Genomic DNA, 25,223 nt, shown 5'->3' on the forward strand with positions numbered 1-25,223 from the left:
GGAATGTATTATTGAAATTTTTAAATAATTTAAGTAATCTTTATAATCTTAATAATCGTTTTTGACAAGAAAAATAATTAGTAGGTGATCATCTTTTGATATCTTATTATATCTATAATGTGATTGATTAGAAATAAGATTTAAATTAAAATTAAAATTAAATAGAAAATAATAATATACAAATAATTTTCACAGTTATAATATTTTTCTTTTTTTTGGGTTACCTTTAACTCCACCTAAAACAAAATTAAAATAAAAAAATTAAAATTAAAATTAAATAGAAAATAATATACAAATAATTTTCACAGTTATTTCTTTTTTGTTCTGTGTTACCTTTAACCCCACCTAAATAAATATTAAAATATATACAAAATAAATAACAAAATTAATCCATATGAAATTAATTACAATATAAACTTTATTTATTACTTATTTATTTAAATATTGTTCAATCGTTTGTCCTATTCAAATGATCGAATCACATCGGTTTTTAATTCGACATATCATTCGTGCTAAGAAGACTGAAAAGAAGATGAAGAGAAAGAAGAAGAAGAAGAATTGTGATAAGAGCAAAAGAGCAAGAGAAAAAGAACAAAATAGATAAATAGAGTGAAAGAAAAGAAAAAAAAAAACAAAGAAAAAGGAAGGAACACGAGGAACATGTTTGTTGTAGATGGATAACTCTGCGTACGTGCCGAATCATCTACCACCGCCGTCCCTGGTCGTGTTTTCGCAGGCCGGGGGACTGCCCGAGGCCCTGAGAATGCAAAGACCCTTCAATCCACAAGTTAGTGTCCTTTTCTTCCTTGCCTTTTACTATTTCCCCCTAAAACAGCTGTCGTATCTTCTTTTTTTCTACGCTTTTCTACGCATATTTTTCAAAAACATTTCCAATCACCCACCCACACACTCACTCACACACGCACCAACATTCTTATTTATTTATTTTTATTTAATTTGTTATCTTTATGTCTCAATTTCCTTTTCTTTTTTATTTTATCTTTTTAAGGACATTCCCCTTTTTTTCTTTTTATTTTAATTTGCATACACCAGGTTTGATGATAAATGTTGGTTAAACTTGTTCATAGATCCTTGACAAATTTTGTAAGAATTTGTTGGTTTAACTTTTCGTATTCCTTGAAAAAAAACCTTGATCCTCGAATGTATAAAATCGATTGCCTTGAAGATAACACTCGATACGCATGCATTATCGTTGCTTGATTTATGCACATATGGTACCCCGTTGCGCTTCGATGTTCAATGTTGCGTAGAAATATAGATGGTCGCTTTTATATTTATTCTATGTTACCACTATTCCTAACTGTTGCATGTTTTTATTTATATATTATGAATAACAATAATCAAAATATAAATGAATAATTGTCTAAAATTATCTAAAATGTTCGATTGATCGATTAAATGTACCACAAAATATTTTAATCGTTTATTACGAAAATGATGTAAATTCATTTAAAAAAAAAACATAATTTTTATGATACAAATAAAATATGAAAAAATTATTGGTTTTTTGTTTTCGAATAATTAAAAATGAATCTACACACATCATTTTAATAATAATAATAATAATAATAATAATAATAATAATAATAATAATAATAATAATAATAATAATAATAGTACCTTTAGATAACGCGCGTTGATTACGTTTAACTCGATCAATGCGATACAAGATGATTAGATTTTAATTATGGAGGTAATAGTAATCGTTTTTTTTTTAAATATAAAAAATTGATTCATATTATTCGTACCATCGATAAATTTTTCAAATATTAACTGTAAAATGAATTCCATAGGTGTAATACACAAATGTATATATGTGATGAATAAAATGTTGGAATAAGGATTAATTTAAAACCGAGAGAGATCGGATACAAAATCATCTAACTTGAACGGAGGAGAGTGTGTTATCGGCTTTTACACGATCGAGAAACGCGAGAAGAAAGAAAGTAAATCCTTGTACAGCCAGCCGGCTAAACACGTTCACGCCGTAACGTAAACCGCAGTTTTGCCGGCGGCGGCAAGTTAGCGCGCGTGCGAATATATCGAAAAGCTGTCGCGATAAAGACCTAAAGTACTAACTAGATGAACAGAAAATATCGAATTATTTTATGAATAATAATTATGAAGAAAAATGAACAAATTAGGAATGGAAGAAAAAACGTAATCATTCGGTGTTAATAAGAAAAGAATTGAGAATGGTATTGGGATAGTTTCTGTTACATTAGTAGATATATGTGTATATGTTTGTGTGTTGATAATTGGATTTAGATTAAAAAATTTGACGAAATTAATTATATAATTTAGTTTATTTTTTAATAGAAATTATTGTAATATAAAGTCAGGAATTAAATTAAATTAAATTAAGGAATCGTGAGGGTAGTATTGGTATTTTTACTGTTACTTGGTATATATATATATATTTTAATTTATAATTTTTTATAAATTAAATTATATTATATTTATAATGTATTTTAGTTAAAAAATTAACGTAATTAATTTTATTTTGATAGTTCTTTATTATAATTAAATATACATTAAATAGTTATAAATATTAAATATTGTTATAGAATCCTTAAAGTCCAAGAATATCAAAGTAAACATTTATTTTACATTGCAATTATTTATTATAATTAGTATAATAATTTATACGTTCAATACAATATTGTTAATTTTTATTTTTATTTAATTTACTGTTTGTTGCATTCTCATAGGTTACGATTTCGAATTTAAAAAAAATATATGAAGTAAAGACGAATACTTTTATATTCGGTGTTTCATTTATTTCTTTTTTATTTTTTTAAATGTGACTATAGAAAATTCGTCGAAATTACGCGTATATATTGCCTAAAGTGATTTCTTCCATTATTTATCAGTTCTAAAGAATTTTGTTTGTTTTATCCACAATTTTCATATGCGTTGGCTTCTGTAACTCTACGTTCGTACATTTTTTAAATGTATATATCTATAAATAAATTGATAAATGTATTTTGTTGACTTTGACTTGAAAGAAAGAGAAATAGAAATAAATTTATGCGAATTCAAATAATATGTTTAATAGAAAGTGTAATGGAAAAAGAACTTTAATAAACAACAACAATAATAACAGCCAATAAAAAAAGGAAGAGAACAAAATAAAAGCTGTACAGGGTGAGGGTGAAGAGGAGGGTAAGGGGAGAAGAAGAAAAAAAATATGAAAAAAAGGGTATCGTTTTATAAGCTCGCAAAGCGTCGCTCGTTGTTACCGATTTGTGTTGGAAAAGCTTGTGATAAAAAAAGGAAAAACCGGGGAACATGGGTGGGTGTGGGGGGTGTTGGGGTGTATGGGAAAGAAAAAAAAAGGTCACGCGTATCTATCGGCGGTGGTTCGTCGTCGGTATAATTAAAATAATAATGAATAGCTAATAAATCAGTGATTGGAGAGCTACGAGAGTAGGCGCAAACAACGCAAAGTGAGGAGGAGGGCGAGGGAGGGTTGGGGGTAGCAGCAAATGCAAAACCTCATTTCCATCGGCATAAAAGAATAATAAACTAATCGTGTGGCACACTAATTCCCGCGCGACTCATCGCCCATGTCATTATCGGTCGAATGAAATGTTTATCCGAAAGCTGCTTATCGAAACCTCGTTTTCTACGTTTCCATTTCACCACCCCTTTTCTATATCTACACCCCCTTTTTTCTTCTCTCTCCGTTAGTTCTTTCTTTGTTTTTTTATTTTTTATTTTTTATTTTTTATTTTTTATCATTCGTTATTGTATATTTTATTTTTTAGTTTGTTTCGTTATTTTATTTTCTTTCGTTTCATTTTTTCTGTACGAATTTTATTTTAGAATTAATTTCGATTAATGATTAATATTTATTTTTTTTATTTTGTTTTTATTATTGTTTTATTTAGTTTTTTTTTCTTTTTGTGCGAATTTTGTTCTAAGATATTTTTCTAATTTTTTATTTGAAAATTATATTTTATTTGTTTCTTTTGTTTCAACGTGTTCAAAAGTCATCGTTAATTATTTTATTTTATTGTATACACGGTTAATGATTAATATTTATTTTTTATTTTATTTTTATTTTATTTTTATTTTTATTTTCCTTCTTTTTTTCTTAACGAATTTTGTTCTAGGATATTTGACATTTTTTATTTGAAAATTATATTTTTTTGTTTGTTTCAAAAATTATCGTTTATTATTTTATTTATTGCACGATTAATGATATGATAATGGAAGCATGTGAAAATGTTCCATCTTTTTTTTTACCCTCCTTATTATTCTCTTTCAATTCTTTTTTGTTTTCTATTTGCAAAATTTGTCTAATTTAATTTTATTTTATTTCTTAACATCTTAAAAGTTCTATCGTCATATTTTTATTCTTCGTTCGATCAATGAGTGATATAAAATGTGAGATATAATATTTCTCTTCATACTTTACTTTACTTTCATTTTTTAATATTTTTTTGTTTAAATTAATCTTTCAATCCTTTCATACAAAGTTATTCCAACATTTCGTCGTCACGTTACTCTTTTAATATTTGGAATTTTTTTCTGGACATATTACGAATTCGCGGTATTCAAATTGTTCTTTTTAACTACTTGTATGATTTAAAAGATATGATAATAATGTGTGAGAGTAAAATGTGATAGAGAAATATCGACGATATTTCGAATTGTTATTTGAATACCTTCGAATGGCTGGGGTAATATATGTGGGTGGGTACGTGACGTAATATTGTTAATAACGGGAGACCATTCGTGTTATAATAATCCGTCAAAATCCGAATCCTTGCGTCCGTCGGTAGCGTACTGTAACGTGCGCGCGTATTTCGAGTGTGATTGACGAGTCTATTAAGTCCATGCTCGTTCGCGTTCGTTTTGTACAGGGGGATGAGAAAGGTAAAAGGGAAGGGGGTGGTACTGGTGTAGTTACGAAAAAACAAAATCAAAAAAAGAAAAAAAGAAATGGAAATAACAACGACGCGTAAAAGAAATGAAATACAAAAAAAAAGCAACAAAAATATTTAAACAAACAAAACGAAAAAAGGGACATAAATAAAAATAATCACTAGGAAATGAAACGAATTATTTTATAAGGCTTTTAACGTCGAAACAAAAAAAAAACATCGGTTTCTATTAACGGCTTACGTTGATGCAACCGTGCCACCCAACAAATCATGCAATGCGTAGATTTGAATCGTATCGTTGTTATCGTTATCGTTATCATTGTTTTTGTTGCTGTTATAATATTTAAAACGCGTTTATATACATCGAAGATTTTTAATTTGTAGTGTAATTAGCAAGCAAAGAAAGGGAGGTGAATTTATATCATTAAATATTCTTTTCGTTTATGTTAGGTTTTCTCCTATATAATTGTGAAAACTTACAGTTTTTTTTTATAGTTTTGTGGAAATTCAGGTTGAAACTAACTTGCAATTAGTATGTCATTAAGTTTTTAAACGTATTGCCAGAAATATATCCTTTGTTATTCATAGATGTCAAACGCCGCGTTGTCAAATGTGTGTACAGAATAGATAGATATATGTACTCACACAGATATATATATATATATATATATATATATATATATATATATATTTTTTTTTTTTTTTCGTACGCTCACCTTTTCTACATGTAATGGAAATACCGCAGTTTCATTTTATCGGGTAACGTTTCGTTCATCGGCTGACGAAACGTATTTCCCACGTGTAACGTGTATCATTAAAAAAAATAAAAAAAAGGAAAAAAAAAATAAAAAGGCCAACAAACAAAATAAGCTTCGGCAAATATGTTACTCCCTTTATCCCTTCTCCTCTCATCCCTTTCTCTCTCACTCTTTGTTTTTCTCTTCCTGTTTTTTTCATAACGAATGGATGAAAATTACGGTTTTGGTCGGTTGAAAAGTTAAAAGAGAAAAAGAGAGAGAGAGGAAAGGGAAAGGGAAAAGGGATGATTCGTTCGTTGCACGTCGAAATCACGTTCCCATCGTTCGCGATTAGCTTAACGTTTGAAAAAGCAGTAGGTAAATTCTTATCCACTATCAGAGTCCATTCGTTTGGTGGTGTACCTAATACTCTTCCTATCATATGTGTATCGGTAATTAATTTTTATCGGTGTAAATTTGAAATGTTAAAATATTATTGGATAGAAGAACTTCGATGGTACGAAGTTAGAATTTCATATTTAAAGAAAAAAATAATTATATTTATATATATAACGTTGTAAACACTATTAATGCAATGTACCTAATACTTATTATTATAGATGTATCGGTAATTAATTTTTATCCATGCAAAATAAAATTATTAAAATATTAAAATATTATTGGGTAGATGAAGGTAAAAAGTTCGATGGTACGAAGTTAGAATTTCATGTTTAGAAAAAAAGAAATAGTTCTATATAAGGTTGTAAAGACTATGAATGCAATAACAGGTGACAGATTCGAAGGAGCTCCAGGTGCCGTTCAGCACAGCGGCGTCCCTCGGTTACGGGCTACATCATATGCTTCACCTGCCACCACAATTTCTTCATCCGTTGGACCATCGGTTACCATTCGGCGGGTTTAGGCCCCTTGGTCCTTCAGCGTTCGCGCCACCGAGCAAGTGCCTCAAGGTCGAGACGGGTAACGGTTCGGTAGCCGGTTCGGGCCTACCAAGCATCGGCTCACTTTCGAGCATGTCGAACATGTTCTCGCCTACTTCCTTGCCTCCCTCCGCCGGTGGAGGAGCAGTAGTCTCAGTTTCGGGCCCAGGAAGCACAGCCACCGGTTCGGGTTCTTCCGTTAACGTCGTTGGTACTACTGCCGGTGGTGCTGGTGGTGCTGGTGGTGTTGGTACAGCCAGTGGTGCCGTTTCATCAGTGCTATCCTCAGGACCGGAAGTTGTTGTTACACCTCACAGCCCGGCTGGTTCCGCTAGCCGTTCACCGACGGGCACAGGGACCGGCTCGGCGCCGAATCGAGGCCCAACCCCCGAGGAGGAGGATCGAGACGCAAACGCCACACCCGGATCCGAGAACACCGAGCGCTCCACCCCCGAGGAGGGACGACCTTACAGACGTGAGTCTTCTATCTACCTATATCTATCTACCCCCCACTCCCTTATTCTCTCTCACTCTCTCTCTGTCTCTCTTTCTATCTATCTATCTAGCTTTATCTATCTATTCTTTGCTCCTTCCACCACCACCACCACCACACAAACCGATTCCTTCTATCGACTTTTCTTCTTCACCTTCTATATTTCTCTCTCTTCTATTTTCTCCTTCATGGAAGAGTACCGGAAGTTATTGCTCGAAGAATACTTTGCCAGAATAAATGGCGTGATATATTTTTATCTTAAGTATAACTACAATCTGATCTTTTTGCTAGATGTTACATAATCTTCGTGTATATATACAAGTGAGTTTCAGGAGTATTCGTTTACCAATTTTTATTGTATATTTGTAATAATTGATATTTTTGCTTGTAATGCAAAATACTTTGAAATTTTTATAAACTGAAATCTATTTTAGGATTATTAAAATTATACATTATCAAATTGATATTAATTTAATTAATAAAATACGTTTTTGTTTATAAGAATTTTGTAATATCGTATAACAAGAAAATATAAATTATTTTAAATTGATAATAAGTATACAAATACTTGTGTGATTAACTGTGTATGATGAATATTAGTTTATAAATTACGAAATAATTTTTTTTATAATAATTTAATCCGTAACTCTTCCGTTCTTTCTTATGTCTTTTGTCATGGGTAAATCTCTACGTTAAATCAAATATTTTGTAATAAATATATGAATGAAATATTGCTTTACAATTGAAAGCTAACAAACTGAGATTTACCTTTACCTTAATCATTATTATCCTAATTATTCACATTCTAGAAAGAATGATCGATATTTAATCCTTTGGGTATACATTTATTTGAAAATTTCTTTGTAATATTATAATAATTTAAATATAATATTAACATTGTTTCACACACGTTTAATTTGATCGTGTTCAGAAATACAAAGATTGCAGACGATTATAGCCGTCATTTTCGGCAACGTGTTAAATATAAGATTAAATAATATTTATATAATATATAAATAATGTTAATAATTAATTATAATAATATAAAAATTACTTATTACTTTGAAATTAACCAGAATCAACAAATTAAATCTCGTCTCAGTTGCAATGACGTATTAGAACGTCAAGTGTATCTTTGCTCAAACAAATGCGTGACGTACTAACACGTCAAATGTACCCAAAGGGTTAAGTAAATCTTCGATCATTATTTCTATGAAAGCATGCAACGTAGACTATTCTGAAATAAAGCATTCGTTTGAATTTTGTTTTAATACATTTTAATACATTAGATAAAGTCGTACAGTGTTTGACGAATATATCCGTCGTATTTGTTTCTATATTCGAAGATTCATATTTAAATGTCGCGTAGGTAAAATTTGTGTGCAACTCGAGCAAACACATACACATGCTTCATAACCACATATATGAAACTTCAAATTATATATTAGAAAATGTTGGATGAATATTACGAAAATGGACGGTGGTTTAAATTTAATCTTTGTTGACTCGAGAATGTTAGGATTTTCGTGGTTTACAGTTTATATGAATGAGGACGATCATATTTTTTGGATGATAGTAGGTAGGAGTATCAACGGTCTCGTGTCAACAAACAGTTGGACTGAAAAGGAGAAAGTAAAAGATAGAAAGAGAGAGAAAGAGAGAAAGAGAGAGTCCAGCATAAGGGAAAGAGAATCGAGATTTGTGTGCTTAATCTACCTAAAACCGTTTATTTGACTCGGCCCTAGGCAACGTAACAGCTGCTTCACCAAATGAAAGAAAGAAAGAGAGAGAAAGAGAGTGAGTGAGTGAGTGTGTGTGAGAGAGAGAGAGAACTGGCCCATCGGTTAAAGCCTTTCGTTCTCGTTTTCGCGAATGTTTGTTTATTTTTCCGGGTCTGTCTTAATTACCGAAAGATAGAGCCATTCATTTTTCTCGGCTACCTTGCCGTCTACTTTTTCTCTCTTTCTCTCTTTTTCTTTTTTTTTGTTTCTCTCTTTTTGTTTCTGTTTCTCTTTTCTATGTGGTGTTCATCGAGGTATGGTAGGATCTCAACCTATCCCCGAGAATTTTCCCTCTCGGGTACTCATTACTTTTAGAATTGTCCTTTTACCGTTTGAAATTCGCTTTGTAAATTTTCTACACAGAGAAAGAGAAAGAGAGAGAGAGAGAGAGAGAGAGAGAGAGAGAGAGAGAGAGAGAGAGAGAGAGAGAAAGAGAAGGACAGAAAGAAAAAAAGAAGAGGTATCTCTCTTCTGCTAATTTTCGTTTGATTACGCGAGGAAAAAGTGAAGGTGCAAACTGAAGGGGATAATAGCAAAGTGAGTGGGAGAGAGTGAGAGAGAAAGAGAGAAAAAGGGTTCGGAGAGCGTGATGGATAACAATGTCCTTTGACCATTGCAAACTGGTGCCTGCGCGTTACCTGTAACGTTACTCGCGTCGCTAATTAGTCGATACTCACTTTGTGGGCAGGTATGCTTGCCACACGTTACGGTTCGTCAAGAGAAAGTAAGGTAGACAGGTAGGAAGGAAATTATTTACGTTTATTTTCAACCATTTATAATTTTTGAAGACACCACTTGGTACCTTCATCTTAATTCCTTTTATTTTGGGGTTTTTATTCTGTCAAAAAATGTGTTTGATGAAAGAATTCTTCTTTTATTATCAGGACTTTGTTTTATTATTTATGGTTAGGGCATATGAAGTTAGATCTGGGAGTGATTATTTTTTTTTTACTGATGGTAGGTTGCTAGGTTCACCCTAGAATCCTCATACTTTATTTGGGCTTGATACTAGCTAGGTATTTATCTAGATATCTAGTTACTAACTAGGTACATTAAATAAAAGAGTTATTAATGGTAAAGTATTTCTCTATTTTTTTCTGTGAGTTCAAATGTGTACCCAAAAGGGTTAAGTTAGTAAGTTAAAAATAAAAATCATAAATATATATATATATATATATATATATATATTTATTTATATATTTATTTTAATATATATTAATTAAAAATAATAGAAATATAAATTAAATAATAATAAAAATTAATAATAAAAATATAAATTAAAAATTATTATTTTAATATATTAATTTTAATATTAATATTATTTAATATATTTATTTTAATATTAATATTATTTAATATTAATATTATTTAATATTATAAATATATATAATAATAAATATTATAATAATGAATTAAAATAATATTAAAAATTACTTATTATACTTTGAAATAAACCAAAACCAACTAATTAAATCTCGTCTTAGTTTCAATGACGTATCAGATCGTCATATATGCATCTTTGCCCAAAAAACTGCATGACGTACCAATACATCAAATGTAATCAAACGACTTAAATAATAAACAATCACATTTTTTTTAATTATAGTAAAAATTATTGCAAATAAATCCTATTTAATTATATGACTCGTTTATAAGGGTGAGTAAAGAGAAATAAGAGAAGAGTACTTATCTACCTACCTATAAACGGGGGAGGTTCGGGTTGGTGCGAGGTTGTTCACGATTGGGGAGGTGGGAGGTGAGGGTGGGTTTTCTGTGTGTGTCGGCGGAGAGTTACTGGGCAAGCTCGAATCAACGATGCAAGCGACTGGAAAATTTGCGGGAAATCGCGGAATGTCTAGCAAATAATTCGATCTCTCGCGTGTCAATGCGAACCTCGGGTATACGCGGGATCGCGTATTTCGAGTCCAGCGATGCGCCATTTCGATTAAACACTCTCTCTCTCTTTTTCTCTTTCTCTCTTTCTCTTTCAGAGCACGCCGTTTTTCGAGAGTTGCTCTCTCGTTCATTCGTTCATTCGTTCATTCGTTCATTCGTTTCGTTCGTTTCGTTTCGTTTGCTGTTTCTATCTCTCTCTTTCAGACACACATACACACACACACACACACATGGATACATATTCGGAACCAATACTTCCAGATTGTCATGGATACATGTGCAAATAATCATTTGCGACTGAACTCGTAGCATTTACACTGCGTTTATTTGTATCTAATGATACGGAAAAAATGATATGAAACTAATATTGGCCGATGATCTGATGTGTGCAAACCCACACCACCCCCTTCTCCCCATATATATATAGATATATGTGTATATTATATGCATATGTACGGCAATCGTGCGAGATCGTACCGTTTCTGTCACGTTCATAGAAGTTCTGACCAACGATGAGCGATCATTATTGAGCTCCGATAAATAAATTATTCCCGACGGTGTTTCATCGTTGGCCGATTAAACGAGAACCCATTTCTCTCTCTCTCTCTTTCTCTCTTTCTCTTTTCTACCCCCTCGTGTCGTTCGATTGGCTTTCGTTACAATTCTCATTCAGTTGAGTAGTTAGGTAGTAGTACTCATGTAACACCCATATCGTTGAAATTTTATTCCATGTAAATATAATTATAATACATACTTATGGTATTTACATTAATTCGTATTATTTTTTGAGATAGAAGGTAAAGGCATCAGTGGTTAACCGGTTCAGAGAAATTTTGATCTTAAATAGTGGTAATTTGTATTTTTATTTAATAGTAGGTCTTGATGCGTAAAGATATTGTTTGAATTTCGGATATTTTTCGAAAAAAGTTGTGTTACACGAAAATAATAAACATTAATTTTTATATTTAGTATTTATATTATATATAGATACGAGATATATAGAAACGCAGATTGGTCTTTATTTCTAAAGGCAATATATCAAAGATCCAAAAACTAATTAGGAACTTATTATAAAATATATATATTTAATATAATATTCTAATATATATAATAATAATATTGTAATTAATATATTATATATAATATATTATAAACATTTATATATATAAAACATTATATATACGTATATTACAAATCTTGTTGATTTTGTTAATGAAATGAAAGTACTTAATCTTCTTCTCTTATTTTTATTCTTGACAAAATTCTTATAAGAATTCTTATCGTTTCCTCTCACTTTATCCTCCCTCCTCTCTTTTTTTCCTTCTCTCTCTTTCCCTTACCAACAAAATTTAAAACCCGCTAACGACCTTAATGTAATGTACATCGTAAAAAAACGTGTGTAACTTTATAGCGTAATATCGTATCACAGTGGCCTCGATCGATGCATATCTTTGGACGGGATCGACGTTGACGAGGGAGGAAGGGAGGGAATGATGGTGGTGGTGGTGGTGGTGGTGAATGGGCGAAAATTTCAAAGGGTATGAACGAGACAGAAATAACACGAGAAACATACAGAGATAGAAAGAGAGAGAGATAGAGAGATAGAGAGAGAGAGAAGGGGGTTAGGGAAATGCAGATATTTGTCAGGAAATTGATAACTCGAATAAACTCGTTGCAAAACATTCAAACAGGCTGCCAAATCGTGGTGGAGGATAGGTGGTGAGCCTTCCACCCTCCTTCTACCCCCTCTTCTCTCTCTCTCTCTCTCTCTCTTTCTATTGGGGAAACGAAACTCTCCGTTCGACAGGACAAGGTGCACGTGCGAATGAATTCGGTTGTATACACTCAACCACGTAAACATACACTCATATATACACATATGTATATACTCTCGATGAAACACATATACAAACACATATGTATATGATACATGCATAGATTTAAATAACGCAACGTTGTTCCCACGTCGAGCATCGAACGATACGCGAGCTTTACTTGTCGACCGATCAGATGCCCGCCGAACTGATTATAAATCGAGTTTGAGGACTCGCTTTTTCATTATTCGCGACACCCCTTCCTCCATTCTCATCCTCTTTCTCTCTCGGACCATTTTAACATTGCTTTTCACCCGATTATATTACGCTCTTGGTAGTGGTATTGGTAAAACGCGTGAAACGCGTGTTTTCGTGTGGCTGTGTTGTTTATTCAAGAGTATGAGGTCCTTATTCTGTGAGTGCTGGTAAACAAGGTAAATGTAAAAATAATGAAACCATTTTTTTTCTTTGCCTTATAGTCTTATTTTTTTTCTCTATAATTTTATTCACACTATACAGGGTGATTTACCAGCTCTTACCACCTAAATACTATATATATATAGTAGTATTGTATTATTTAAATGTCTTTCTTGTCACAGAATTCTAATGATTCCGAATTAGCCGAACTTCCATTAACGTCCATTAACGTGACAAATTTTTGTATCATCTTTTTTTAGTTCTGATAAAATATTTATGTGTTTATTTATTTATTTAGTTTACTAATGTAAAGAGAAAAAGTAAACCTACAAATGCATTATATTTCTATAGTAATAAGATAGTGGTATGTGAAGGAACATTGCGAAAGATGGAAAAGATAGAAGTGGGGATGAGTGAGGGTGGAGGGTGTATTGAGTGCAACGATAAGCTGCTTAGTTATAAGGATTTTAGTGGGTACATTTCTGTGTCAAATTTTATGAATAATATTTTGTTTTATTATTATTATTATTATTATTATTATTATTATTATTATTATTATTATTATTATTATTATTATTATTATTAGATTTTTTCTTGTTTCTCGTAATTTGGTTTTACGTATTTTGGTTTTTAGTTGCGATGTTGTTCCAAGAAAATGTGACAATTTTTAATCATTTTCTTCTTCTTTTTTTAATAATATTTTTAAAAATAATATTTTGTTTTATTATTATTCTTATTTATCGTAATTTAGTTTTATCTAATTTAGTTTTTAGTTGCGTTGTTGTTTGAAGAAACTATAATATTTGAAAATTTGTATCCAATTTCTTCTTATTTCTTGTAATTTGGTTTTACGTATTTTGGTTTTTAGTTGCATCAGGGTTATTATTATTATTAAATTATAGTTCTCTTTGTTTCTAATAACTTTTTTAAAAAATTGTTTAAACAAAAAAAATGTTAAAAAATTTTAATTTCGTTTTCTTCATTTTCTTTCTTTTTAAAATAAGTTTTGTTAGTTTATAATATATGTTGACGTTGTTGTTGGTTTTTTATAGTTTTGTTGATGTTGCTGTTGCTTTTGGCGCGATTCGCGTAAACGGGCGACGTCACGTTCGACGTTTGCAACCACCGACCGACGTACGCTGATATTTATACAATTTCTCATTGGCAAGGTGGAACATCAATTTAATAGCGCGACGTATACGCCGTGGTTCGTTAACGATCAACGTTATATTGGGCCAATACTCTCTCTCTCTCGTTCAGTTTGGCCGGGTGTGGGCGTTCTCTCGTATGAAACGCATTCTCTCATTAAAGAATGATTGACATAACTGGCGTTTATCGAGTTTTATGCGAGACGCATTAGACGCGGCATCGGCGTGTTGTTCTTGTTGTTCTTCTTGTTATTATTATTATAATACCTATATATATACTCTTCTTGTCACCAACTAATACTAATTTTCGTTGAATTTTATCTCAAGGTTCTTATAATCTTCTTTTTCTATTTTCTTTTATATATATATAAATTGTTAATAGTTCTCAATGAAATATATTATTAAATATGTAATAGTAAATAGAACACAAAAATGTTATATAATATATATCTTATATTATATATATTTTATTATATTTTATATTTTATTATATTTTATATTATATTTATATTATATTTTATATTTTTTTTTTATATATTATATTATATTTATATTATATTTTATATTTTTTTTATATATTATATTATATTTATATTGTATTCTATATTATATTAAAGTTATATATTTTATATATAAATATATAATATATTTATATTATATATTATATTATATAAATTATTTATTTTATATATATAATATAACAAATTAATAATATAATATATATATAATAAATTACTAATAATAAATTATTATTAATATAATATATAAAATGTAATATAAGAGTACATATATAATATAATATATAAATATATTTACACACAATAACATTATTAATATTAAACGTAATAAAATAAAATGGTACGAGACGATATTATTTTTTTTTTTTGGATCGGGTGACATTTTTGTTTCTCTTTTTATTTGACAAATCCCTGTTATCCTACGAGATATCAGGAATTCCTGAAATTTCCTACTAGTAGTTGGAATGGGAAGAGATGGGGATGAGTGGAGGTGAGTGGGGGTGGTTGGGATTCTCGTCGATCGCATGAAAATCTCCTAGAATCGGGCGTAAATACCTAAAAACGATGGCCCATTCGTTCGGTCAGCTCGAAATCACGGCACTTCCGGTTTACGCCTCTGTCGTTCCGTGGTCTCTCATGTTGTCCTTTTCTATCTTTTCGGTTAACGAAAAAGGGTGCAATGAGAAAGAGAAAGAAGGGAAATGTTCTCATTCCACTCTTAACCTCTGTCGTCGTATCCCTCGTTCATTCCCTCGTTCATACTCTCCCCTTTCCTCTTCTCGTCCTCTTTATCCTCATCCTCATCCTCCTACTTCACCCCTCTTTCTCTCCCCATATTATATCGTCCTGGCGTATTTACGTGCACGTAAAAAAAAGTACGCAGTCCGAAAGATAACGGCTGGTTTCTACTAAAATGCATTCGCGGTTTCGTTTTTGTCCAACACACATTGGGTGAGTGAGTGGGTGGGTTGGTTGGTGAGTTGGGGGTTGAGGGTTACCTTTTGCAAGTTTTATTTTGCACTTATTTCTTTTCCTTTCTTTTATTTTATTTGTTAATATTTATTTTCATTTTTGTGGTCTCGTTTTTGTCCAATACACTTTGGGTGAGTGGGAGATTTGGGGTTGAGTGTTACTTTCTACCACTTTCTTTTTACACTTATTTCTTTTAATTTTTTTTGTTTATTTTATTTATTTTTATTGAAATAAGGTGTTTCAGAGTGACAACTCAACTAAACTTGAATGTTTTTAATGTTTTTCACGGTTTCAGTTTTGTTCAACACACATTGGGTGAGTAAGTGTGTGGGTGGGTGTATTGGGTTTTGAGGGTTACTTTCTACCACTTTTTTTTGCACTTGTTTCTTTTGATTTTCTTTTTTCATTTATTTTATTTATTTTTATTGAAAGAACGTGTTACAGGGTTGACTATTTGACTTAACTGGAATGTTTTTAATATTTTATAAAGTTATGTAACTTTTTTGTCATATTTGTAAATTTTTGAATAATAAGTTTTCTTTTATTCTGTAAATATTAATTTAACGGGAATTTAATATTCGTCAAATCTAATTTTGTTAACACTGTGTATGTGTATGCAACTATGAAAATAAATTAAAATCGTTTAATATTTAAGATGGAATGAGTGAACGGAATAATAAATGAAGAATTGTTTGATTATCTTTAATTTAAAAATAGAAAGTACGATCTCAAAGAAATAAACGTAGAAATGTTTAAACATTTAGAAAAAATAATAAATTGTTATCTACAATATTGTTCAACTTATCATCCCAAAAAATAATGGAAAAAATGTTTAGGACAACCTAATATTAAATTTGTTCATATAAAAAAGTTAGAAATTATTACATATTATTATAGCACGTTTGTTTTCTCATCTTAGAAATCCCCTAATGATCCTCTCACGCAGATATCGTAAAATAGAGAAATCATTGTAAAAGAGGTAACGTTATCTGACAACGAACACAACCACCCTCCAACTTTAGCAGCTGTGTAGAGTAGGAGGAGAGAACAGCTTCAGCAACACCCTTTCATCCCCGAAACGATTTTCCATGAGCAAAACGAGTAATATGAGTAGAGGAGTAGGAGGAAGAATAAGAGGAGGAGGGGAAAGGGTAGGAAGTGGAAGAGAATGGCGTAAGGGTTGGTTGGGCGTTTTGGATGGGTGGGTGGGGAAAATTTGATTACTAAATAATTCGTACGACGTGATAGTAAATCGCGAGCTTGCGTTTCGCTTTAAGAATACAAATGAGCCATGTCGTCGCCGTCGTCGTCGTTGCGACGGACACGTTTTCTACACTTTACATTTGTTGGTAGTAGTAGTAGTAGTGTACGGAAAACGAGTAGACTTTTATTCAAGAGAAATAGAGAGAGAGAGAGAGAGAGAGAGAGAGAGAGAAAACGTGTAGACAGTTTTTGCTAACGCACGTATTCTGCGTATAGCAACGATTACGTCGTGCATGAAGAAGAAGAAGAAGAAGAATAGTTGAAAACGTTTCTGTACAATACGTTTTAATCATTCTACCTGTATGTGGTTAACTTATATCGAATCGAATCTAAATTGAATTGAATTTTATAAATTTTGTTTCTTTTTTCTTTTTTTTATTAATAGAAGAAAATGCAATCAATTTTTAGTAGGATTTGCAAGTAATTTATGCTGTGGTATATATTAATTATACATTGATAAGTGTGAATTTATACAATAACTCTATTACAATAACAAAATTATTAATTAGTCAAATTTTGTTCCTAGATCAAAAAGGTAGGAATATTTATAGTTTACTTACAAAATCAATATTTTTTAATAAATTTGTACCTAGACCAAAAGGGTAGGAATCTTATATACAATACATCTATCAAACATACAATAATTTTATTAGAATACAAAAATTATTAATTAACCAAATTTTGTACCTAGAACAAAAGGGTAGTATTCTTATATACAATACATTTATTAAACATACAATAACTCTATTACAATAAAAAATTATTAATTAACTAAATTTCATATTTAAATCAAAAAGTTAGTAATCTTTTTATTTTATTTCCTAAATTAATATTTTTTAACAAAATCTTTTTTGCTAAAATATTTGGATAAATTTTACACATATAAGCATATATAAAAATTTAAAGTTAAATAAATAAATAGTTAACATTTCGAAAGTTTAAATACCTATATATCGATACCTACATATAATAATATTAATAATATAATAATAATAATAACAATACTAGTAATAATATATATATCAATATATTACATCAATTCTTTTCTTCTTACAATAATTATTTTTGTTTTCTCATGTTCGGTCGTTTGTTCTGTTGTTATTGTTATTACTCCATTGTTATTTCGTTTAGTTTCGTTTCGTTTAGAGATTATATCGTCTCTCTCTCTCTTTCTCTATCGGGATAACTCGTTATCACGGATTTTCGAGAAGTCGAGTAACGCGAGACCTCTATACTTACACACACACACATACAAACATACAACATTCAACCTATGGACAAATAATAACGAGTTATATATATATACACATGCCAAGCTTGAAATATAGATTATCGAATTTTCACATCGATCCGGCAAATGATCGTCGTTAACCCTCTCCCCCACCCCTTTCCCACTCTCACCCTTACCACCCTTACCTGTTTGTCTTTATATGCTAACGTGATTTTTTCTCCAAACATTTTTTCTTTTTTCTTTTTATTATTTTGTTTCTTTTCTATAATTTTTACTTTTACTTTTATTTTTATTTTTTCTTCTCATTTTTCATGGAAATTTGTTGTATGTGTACGTACGTGAGTGTGTGGTTATCTCTTTATATCTTTTTTTTTTTGTTGGTGCATTTCCTTTCTTTTATTCCATTCTAACGAATAAAAACCGATAAGCCCCTTTCTTTCACCGCCTTTCACCCCCTCCACTCTGTGTATACGCGTATCATCGTTTACTTTCTTTCCTATCTCTTTTGCGAGATCGGAACATCAACGATAAGATTTATCTACCGAAAACTGTCCAATCCGATATCTCTTATCACCCTAGTCATTCGAATCGTTTCTTTCAATTATTTCTTTTTTTTTTATATATATTTATTTTTTATGTGAACGTATGTGTTGACGATGATTTTATGAAAATTAAAAAAAGGAAAAGAAAACAAAATTTAGGCTCAAAAAAGAATCAAACACGTTCAAAGGTGGTGAAGTAAGGAAAGAAAAGAAAAGTTAATAAATTTAAGATAAATAAATTAAAGATGGGTAAATAAATCTTAATTTAAATTAAGAAATAAATTGAAAAAAAAAATAAACAAAATTAGGGTTTAAAGAATAATTAAACACGTTGAAAGGTGGAGGGGTAAGGAAAGAAAAGGTAAATAAATTTAAGGTAAATAAATTAAATAATTAAATAAATAATAAATAAATCAAAAATTTTATTAACTTAATAATAAATTAATCAAATTAAGAAATAAGTAAAAAAAAACATTAAAAAAAATTCGAGAAATTTAGTAACCAATAAAACCTTTATTCAAGAGGGTAACTAAGGTATACGAAATTTTGTATTTTCTTAAATTTAATAATTTTTTACCTTAAAACTAAAGTAATACAGTTAAATAACTTTTTTTATTTCTTCCATCTTTCAATCAAAGATCATGCTAGCAGTGGTTATCTACGACAGCACCGATTACTACGATGACGATGACAATGATGGGGTGACGATGAAAGGGTGATGAGGAAGATGACGATTAAATCTGTTCAAACACACATACTTACACACATACATGCACAGATGACAGTGTGAGACAGTATATTTTCTTATAAAATTCATATTTTGTATTCGTAGTTATAAAAACACACGCAATACACAAAAGTGGTGGGGAAAGGCGTTAGATACACACACAGACACACACATACGTACACACATATCCACATATATGAAACTTGATACTTTCGACGGAAAATTTTTTTCCACGGTTTTGCTTTATTGTTCCGCGAGAGTGATTGGTAATTGGTTGTACACGAAAAAGGGGGTGTGAGAGAGAGAGTGAGTGAGTGAGAGTGAGAGTGAGTGAAAACGAGATAGTCGGTTGTGCGACAAGCTACGAGAAAACATGTTCTATATACATTATACATATCTCTTTCTATCATTCTATCCATCTATTTTCTTCTCTCTTTCTATTTTTTTTCTCGTTTTTTTTTTTTTCGTCGAGAGTAATACAAACGAAACGAGTCGAACGAACGGACCATGACGATGCATGCAACGTTGTTGTGGCCCATAAGGTACAATCCCCCTTTCAACCATGCCCTACCCATTCTTTATAGACACATACTAATACTCATACACACACATATGTATATATATATATTTTTCTCTTTCTTTTTTTTTCGTTGTTTCTCGTCGGTTGAAAAAATGCAATTAAAAATTTGACTACTAATATGGGTCAGAGACTCATCGTTTTGGTCTCTACCACCCTTTTGGTATCCCTTCGTAGAGGGACACCCACACCCCACCGTTAGACCACTCGAAAGAGCCCTCGTCCGTGAAACTGGCCACTCCGCCGTGATTTTCGAGTGTCGCATGGGAAATAATCGAAACTTTTTGAAATCCATCTAACACGCGTGTTCAACGTGAATTTTCTGGGTTTTCTCGTACGTAGGGGTGAGGAGAACTATTTGTAGGAATTTGTCTCTAACTTTTTGCGATTGTTTTTAGTTCAAGGAAAAAAAATAAAGAGTAAATACTAATTGTAATAGTAGTGGTAGTGGTGTTATACGTGTCCAATATTTTTATACTTTTAACAAAACGAAACGTTCGGTCAAATAATCAGAAATAATGGATTACATTGAATATCTGCTAATAATCCCAACAACCAACCACTTTATGGGCACTGCTAACACATAACAGTTCGTTGATATTTTATTCTATTTTTTTTTCTATTTTGCCTTTTTTTATTTTAATAGTAGAGAAAGAGATCGACCTATCTATCTCACAATCGTTTGTTTGATTTCAAATGTGTGGTAGGTGTGGGTGGATAGGTGGGTGGTTTCGTTTTGTACAAAATTTGTTCCAACCATAGTCGAATTGCGTTCGTTTATTTTATTCGTAAGTTAAACATATAGGAAAACACGTTTTTTTTATCCAATATGAACACACACACACATACACACAGAGAGAGAGAGAGAGAGAGAGAGAGAGAGAGATCGACATTTAATAATCAAAACGTAACTTATTTTCATCTTATTCGTTCGTTTGATTGGTGGTTATAATAAAGAAAGGTGTTTATCCGTTTTTATGACATTTATTTAAGATTAGTATAATAATAATAATTGAATAGGGTTTCTAGAAAAAAAGAAATGTTACATTTTGTTAAACTTAATAGAAAAAATTAAAAATAATTAAATACATTTATTATAATAATTTATAATAAATAAATTGTTTCTTTAAATTATTTATTATTTAATTGTTTCTATAAATTCTAAATTCTAAATTCTAAATTGTTCTAAATTATAATAATTTAAAGAAACAATTAATGTAACGTAAAATTCGATTTTCCCTTTTTGAAAAATGAATAATAATCTAATAATAAAAAAATAACTTATTAAACTGTAAAAAGATAAAAATAATTGATATAGTTTATTCAATTTTTATGAAATGTAATCGTGCATGCTATTTTTTTAGACGTCCATTAAATAAAATAAATAAAATTAAAAAACTATAAATATAACGTATTAAACAATGTATTTATATCAGACACACATACACATCTGTTTTCAAAATATGAATAATAATCTAATAATGAGAAAATAATTCATTAAACTGAAATTCACTAAATTAGATATAATAATCCAAATTTAACGAAAGGTAACACGTGCCATTTATCTAGACAACCAACCAACCCCCTATTCAATGAATAATTCATTTCAATATAATAATAAAATAATAAATAATATAAAAATCGTCGTATACATTATATACATAAATATATAGGGTGATTCACCAGTTGTACATATATCTCTTGTTTCGAGATATTTAAAGAATTATATTTGAACACTATAAATGAATTCTATAATATAATATTGAAATAACAAACACCTATCAAACGTTTCATTTGTGACAATATCATCAAAATTACATTGAATTAATCTTGTTTAAAATAATTTGGTGTGAAATAACTCATAAACTCATTTTTTTTTTTAAATTTTGATTTAACATTAGACCACTTGCATAATTATAGGCATATATATATATAATGGGCACACATAATAATTTAATGTTATTATTTTTAATTGTATAATAAAGATATACATATATTTATATATTAGATTATATATATTATTTTTTATATATTATTATTATTATTATTATTATTATTATTATTATTATTATTATTATATATATATTTTTTATATATTATTATATTATATTTATATATATATATATATATATCTTTATTAGATATGATATAATATATATATCTTTATCATCCAATTAAACAATAAATTAAAAAAATAACAATAACATTAAATTATTTTTCGTGTCTATGACATTACGTTAAAGTTAATTCATAATAAAATACAAATTATATGATATGACATAATACACACATATGTGTTTTATTACGGATGACCTCGAATAGATAATACAGATAATAATCTAACTCTAACTAATAACAGGACAAAGTCCTAATAAAAATATGAAGAAGAAGAAGAATCTAACTCGTACAATAATTTTTATAATGAACGAACGAACGAATAAATTAACCTAAGCGCAAGTTTTCTTGCAAAAAGAGAGAGTGTGTGAGAGAGAGAGAGGAAGAGAGAGAGAGAAAGAGAGAGAGGAAAGATAGTCGTTTAGTCGATAATACAAGAAAACCGCTGGAATTATCGAACGGAGTAGCTGAGAGGAGGTTGCATGAGAGAGAAAGGGTGGGGGAAAAATGACGAAGAAAAGTAGAAGAAGGAGGATGAGGAGGATGAGGAGGAGGAGGAGGATAGAGGTTGGTAAGAGAGACGTAGAGAAAGGAGGAAGGTGGTATGAGAAGTGGGATGAAGTTGTGGGATGGAAAAGAGGGCTGAGGGGGAGGAGGAGGAAGTTAAGAGGAAAGGATCCATACGTTGAGAGCAAATGCAGCTGCAGCTTGTGGAATAACGCTATTGCGAAAAGGAGAACGTGCTGTTGGGATGATGGGGGATGAGGATGAGGAGGAGGTGGTGGTGTGATGATGATGGTGGTAGTAGTGGTGGTGATGGTAGTGGAAAAGATGAGGTGGAGGTGGAGAAGGAAATGAGGAGAAGGAAGAAGAGGAGTAGTGGGGAGAAGAAGATGAGGTTGTTGAGGCAGAGGGTGGTGAAGGAGGAGGAGGATGGTTAAAGGGTGGGAGGTAATAGCAGTGGTACAGCATTGGTGGTACCAAACCAAGGAGCGAAATAACCCGACTACCGAGTGGGTCTCCTCCTCTTACTGCAATCAACTAGGCGGAGCTCTCTTCGAAGCTTGCTCTCTCTTACACACTCTGTCTCTTTCTCTTTCTTTTTCTCTTATTTTATTTTTATTTTTATTTTTACTCTTTTACTCTTTCATTCGATCTCTCTTTAAACATAAATACGTAATATATATGTGTATATATATATATATATTTTATTAATAGCAGTTATAATATTGTAAGTTTATAAATATAGGATACTATTTAAAAAATAAAAATACATTTAACCCTTTGAGTGTTATGAACGTATATATGCGTTTGGTAAAAATTATTAATGTTTAATTTTAATACTAATTAATTTAATTATATTCAGAAACAAAAATATTAGTTATTAAATATAATTTATTATTAGAATACGGTTAATAATAAACTATTCCGTTTTTACAAAACATTTTAGGTAGAAGTATTCAGCACTCAAAGGGTTAAAAAACATTTTAAAAATTAATTTTTTTAACTTTTTTTTTATTACAATGTATAGTCAATTAAAAATTGTTTAACTTTTGTTTAATGTATTTTTTTGTCAGGTTATTGCAAGTACTTGAAAAATCGTGAATAGAGTTATATGGGACACCCTGTATATTTTTATTTTTATTTTGCTCTCTTATACGATCTCTTTTTAAATATAAATACGTAATACATATATATATATATTGGGTATCCAGAAAGATGGAAAAATTCTTCGTACATATTTGCATAAGTTTGGGAATTTTCTTCTACCGTTTGGTTAAACATATTTATATGTGTGTGTGTATATGTGTATGTGGTACTATATAAACAAAAAAAATAAAATCAAATGTCTATATTATGATATTTATCGACATTTACTTATATATAAAAAAAAAAGATCGATTACATTTCTTGCAATTAAAATTATTTTCTTCTTATTCGAATTGATCTCGTTTTCGATGAATAAATAAAACCACGTTTCTTCTTCTCTTTTTTCTTATTCTTTTTTTCTTTCTTTTTATTTTTATTAGAGGTACGTACGTGTGTTATTATAGAAAATAAATCAAATATATTTATCTATGATAATTTACGTTGATCAAAAGATTATCTTTTATTTTAATTTTTTTAAGAATTTTCATTTCTTTCTAATTGATCTTTCTCCTTCTCTCTCTCTCTCTCTCTCTCTCTCTCTCTCTTTCTCTCACATACACATGATCAAAAGCATACTCATACCTATTTCTCTTTTTATATTTTTATTCTCTCTCGCATCGGTAGGATCGTAATACTCAATGACGACGTTTCTCGTTTTCCGAGAAAAACACTTCTCTGTTGAAAAGTGGAAAACACGTTAGCGTATAATAAAACGTGAGGTGGAGAGGAGGAAGGAGGGGGTAAAAAAGAAGAGGATGTTTGATCTCCACCACCTTCCTCCCTTCCACCTCCTCCCCTTTCCTTCTGTTGGTTTACGTTCTTCTTCCAGATCTTCTATCTCTATCTTTCCTTTGGCGTCTCGTTTAACGATCAGCATCGTTCGCGCCGGAGCTAGAAATAGAAGCTCCGCCTCCTAGACCAATGGGTATACCTACGAAACTGTATATGTGTGTGTGAGAGAGAGAGAGAGAGAGAGTAAGAGAATGAGAGAGTGAGTGAGTAAGGGAAAGAAGGAAGAATATAGAAAGGTAGAAGATAGACAAAGTACGATAGATAGAGACAGATAAAAAGAAAAAGGATGAGATTCAGAAGGGGTGGGGAGGAAAGGGAAAGAGATAAAAGTGTTAGAGTCCTTTACGAGAAGCAGCAGAAGGGTAAAAGGAGGGTATTACGAGTTTCTCGACGAGTTTCTGGGCGTGGTGAGGGAGGAGTCCTCCTATTCTATGCACACGCCGACTCGTTTATATCCTCTTTCTCATTTCCTCTCTGTGGATTTTGCTTGCAACTTCGTTCCCGCAGCGTCGACATCACCGATACGACGACATCCACACACACATATATATATGTCTTTTTCTTTCTATCTTTATCTCTTACGTTTTCTCGTACACTTAAGAGAACATAGGCACCATCATAGGGTGGGAAGAGGGGAAGGTACTGTACTTATACCGTTTTACCTTTCGAAGTTCTAGAGAAAACGACTACTATTTTTCT

The 25,223-nt window shown here is 30.7% G+C and overlaps 1 protein-coding gene across 1 annotated transcript in view; it reads left to right on the top strand.

Annotated features, from left to right (window-relative positions):
- LOC107065922 (uncharacterized) overlaps positions 1 to 25,223 on the top strand; it is a 203,313-nt gene that overhangs the window by 3,059 nt on the left and 175,031 nt on the right. Inside the window, 2 exon segments of the mRNA XM_015320041.2 lie at positions 674 to 787; positions 6,439 to 7,063. Of these exon segments, the coding sequence (XP_015175527.2) occupies positions 674 to 787; positions 6,439 to 7,063 (739 nt within the window).

This window comes from Polistes dominula, unplaced genomic scaffold, assembly GCF_049000335.1.
Source record: "Polistes dominula isolate Pdom_NZ unplaced genomic scaffold, Pdom_raw_medaka contig_77, whole genome shotgun sequence".
NCBI lineage: Eukaryota > Metazoa > Arthropoda > Insecta > Hymenoptera > Vespidae > Polistes > Polistes dominula.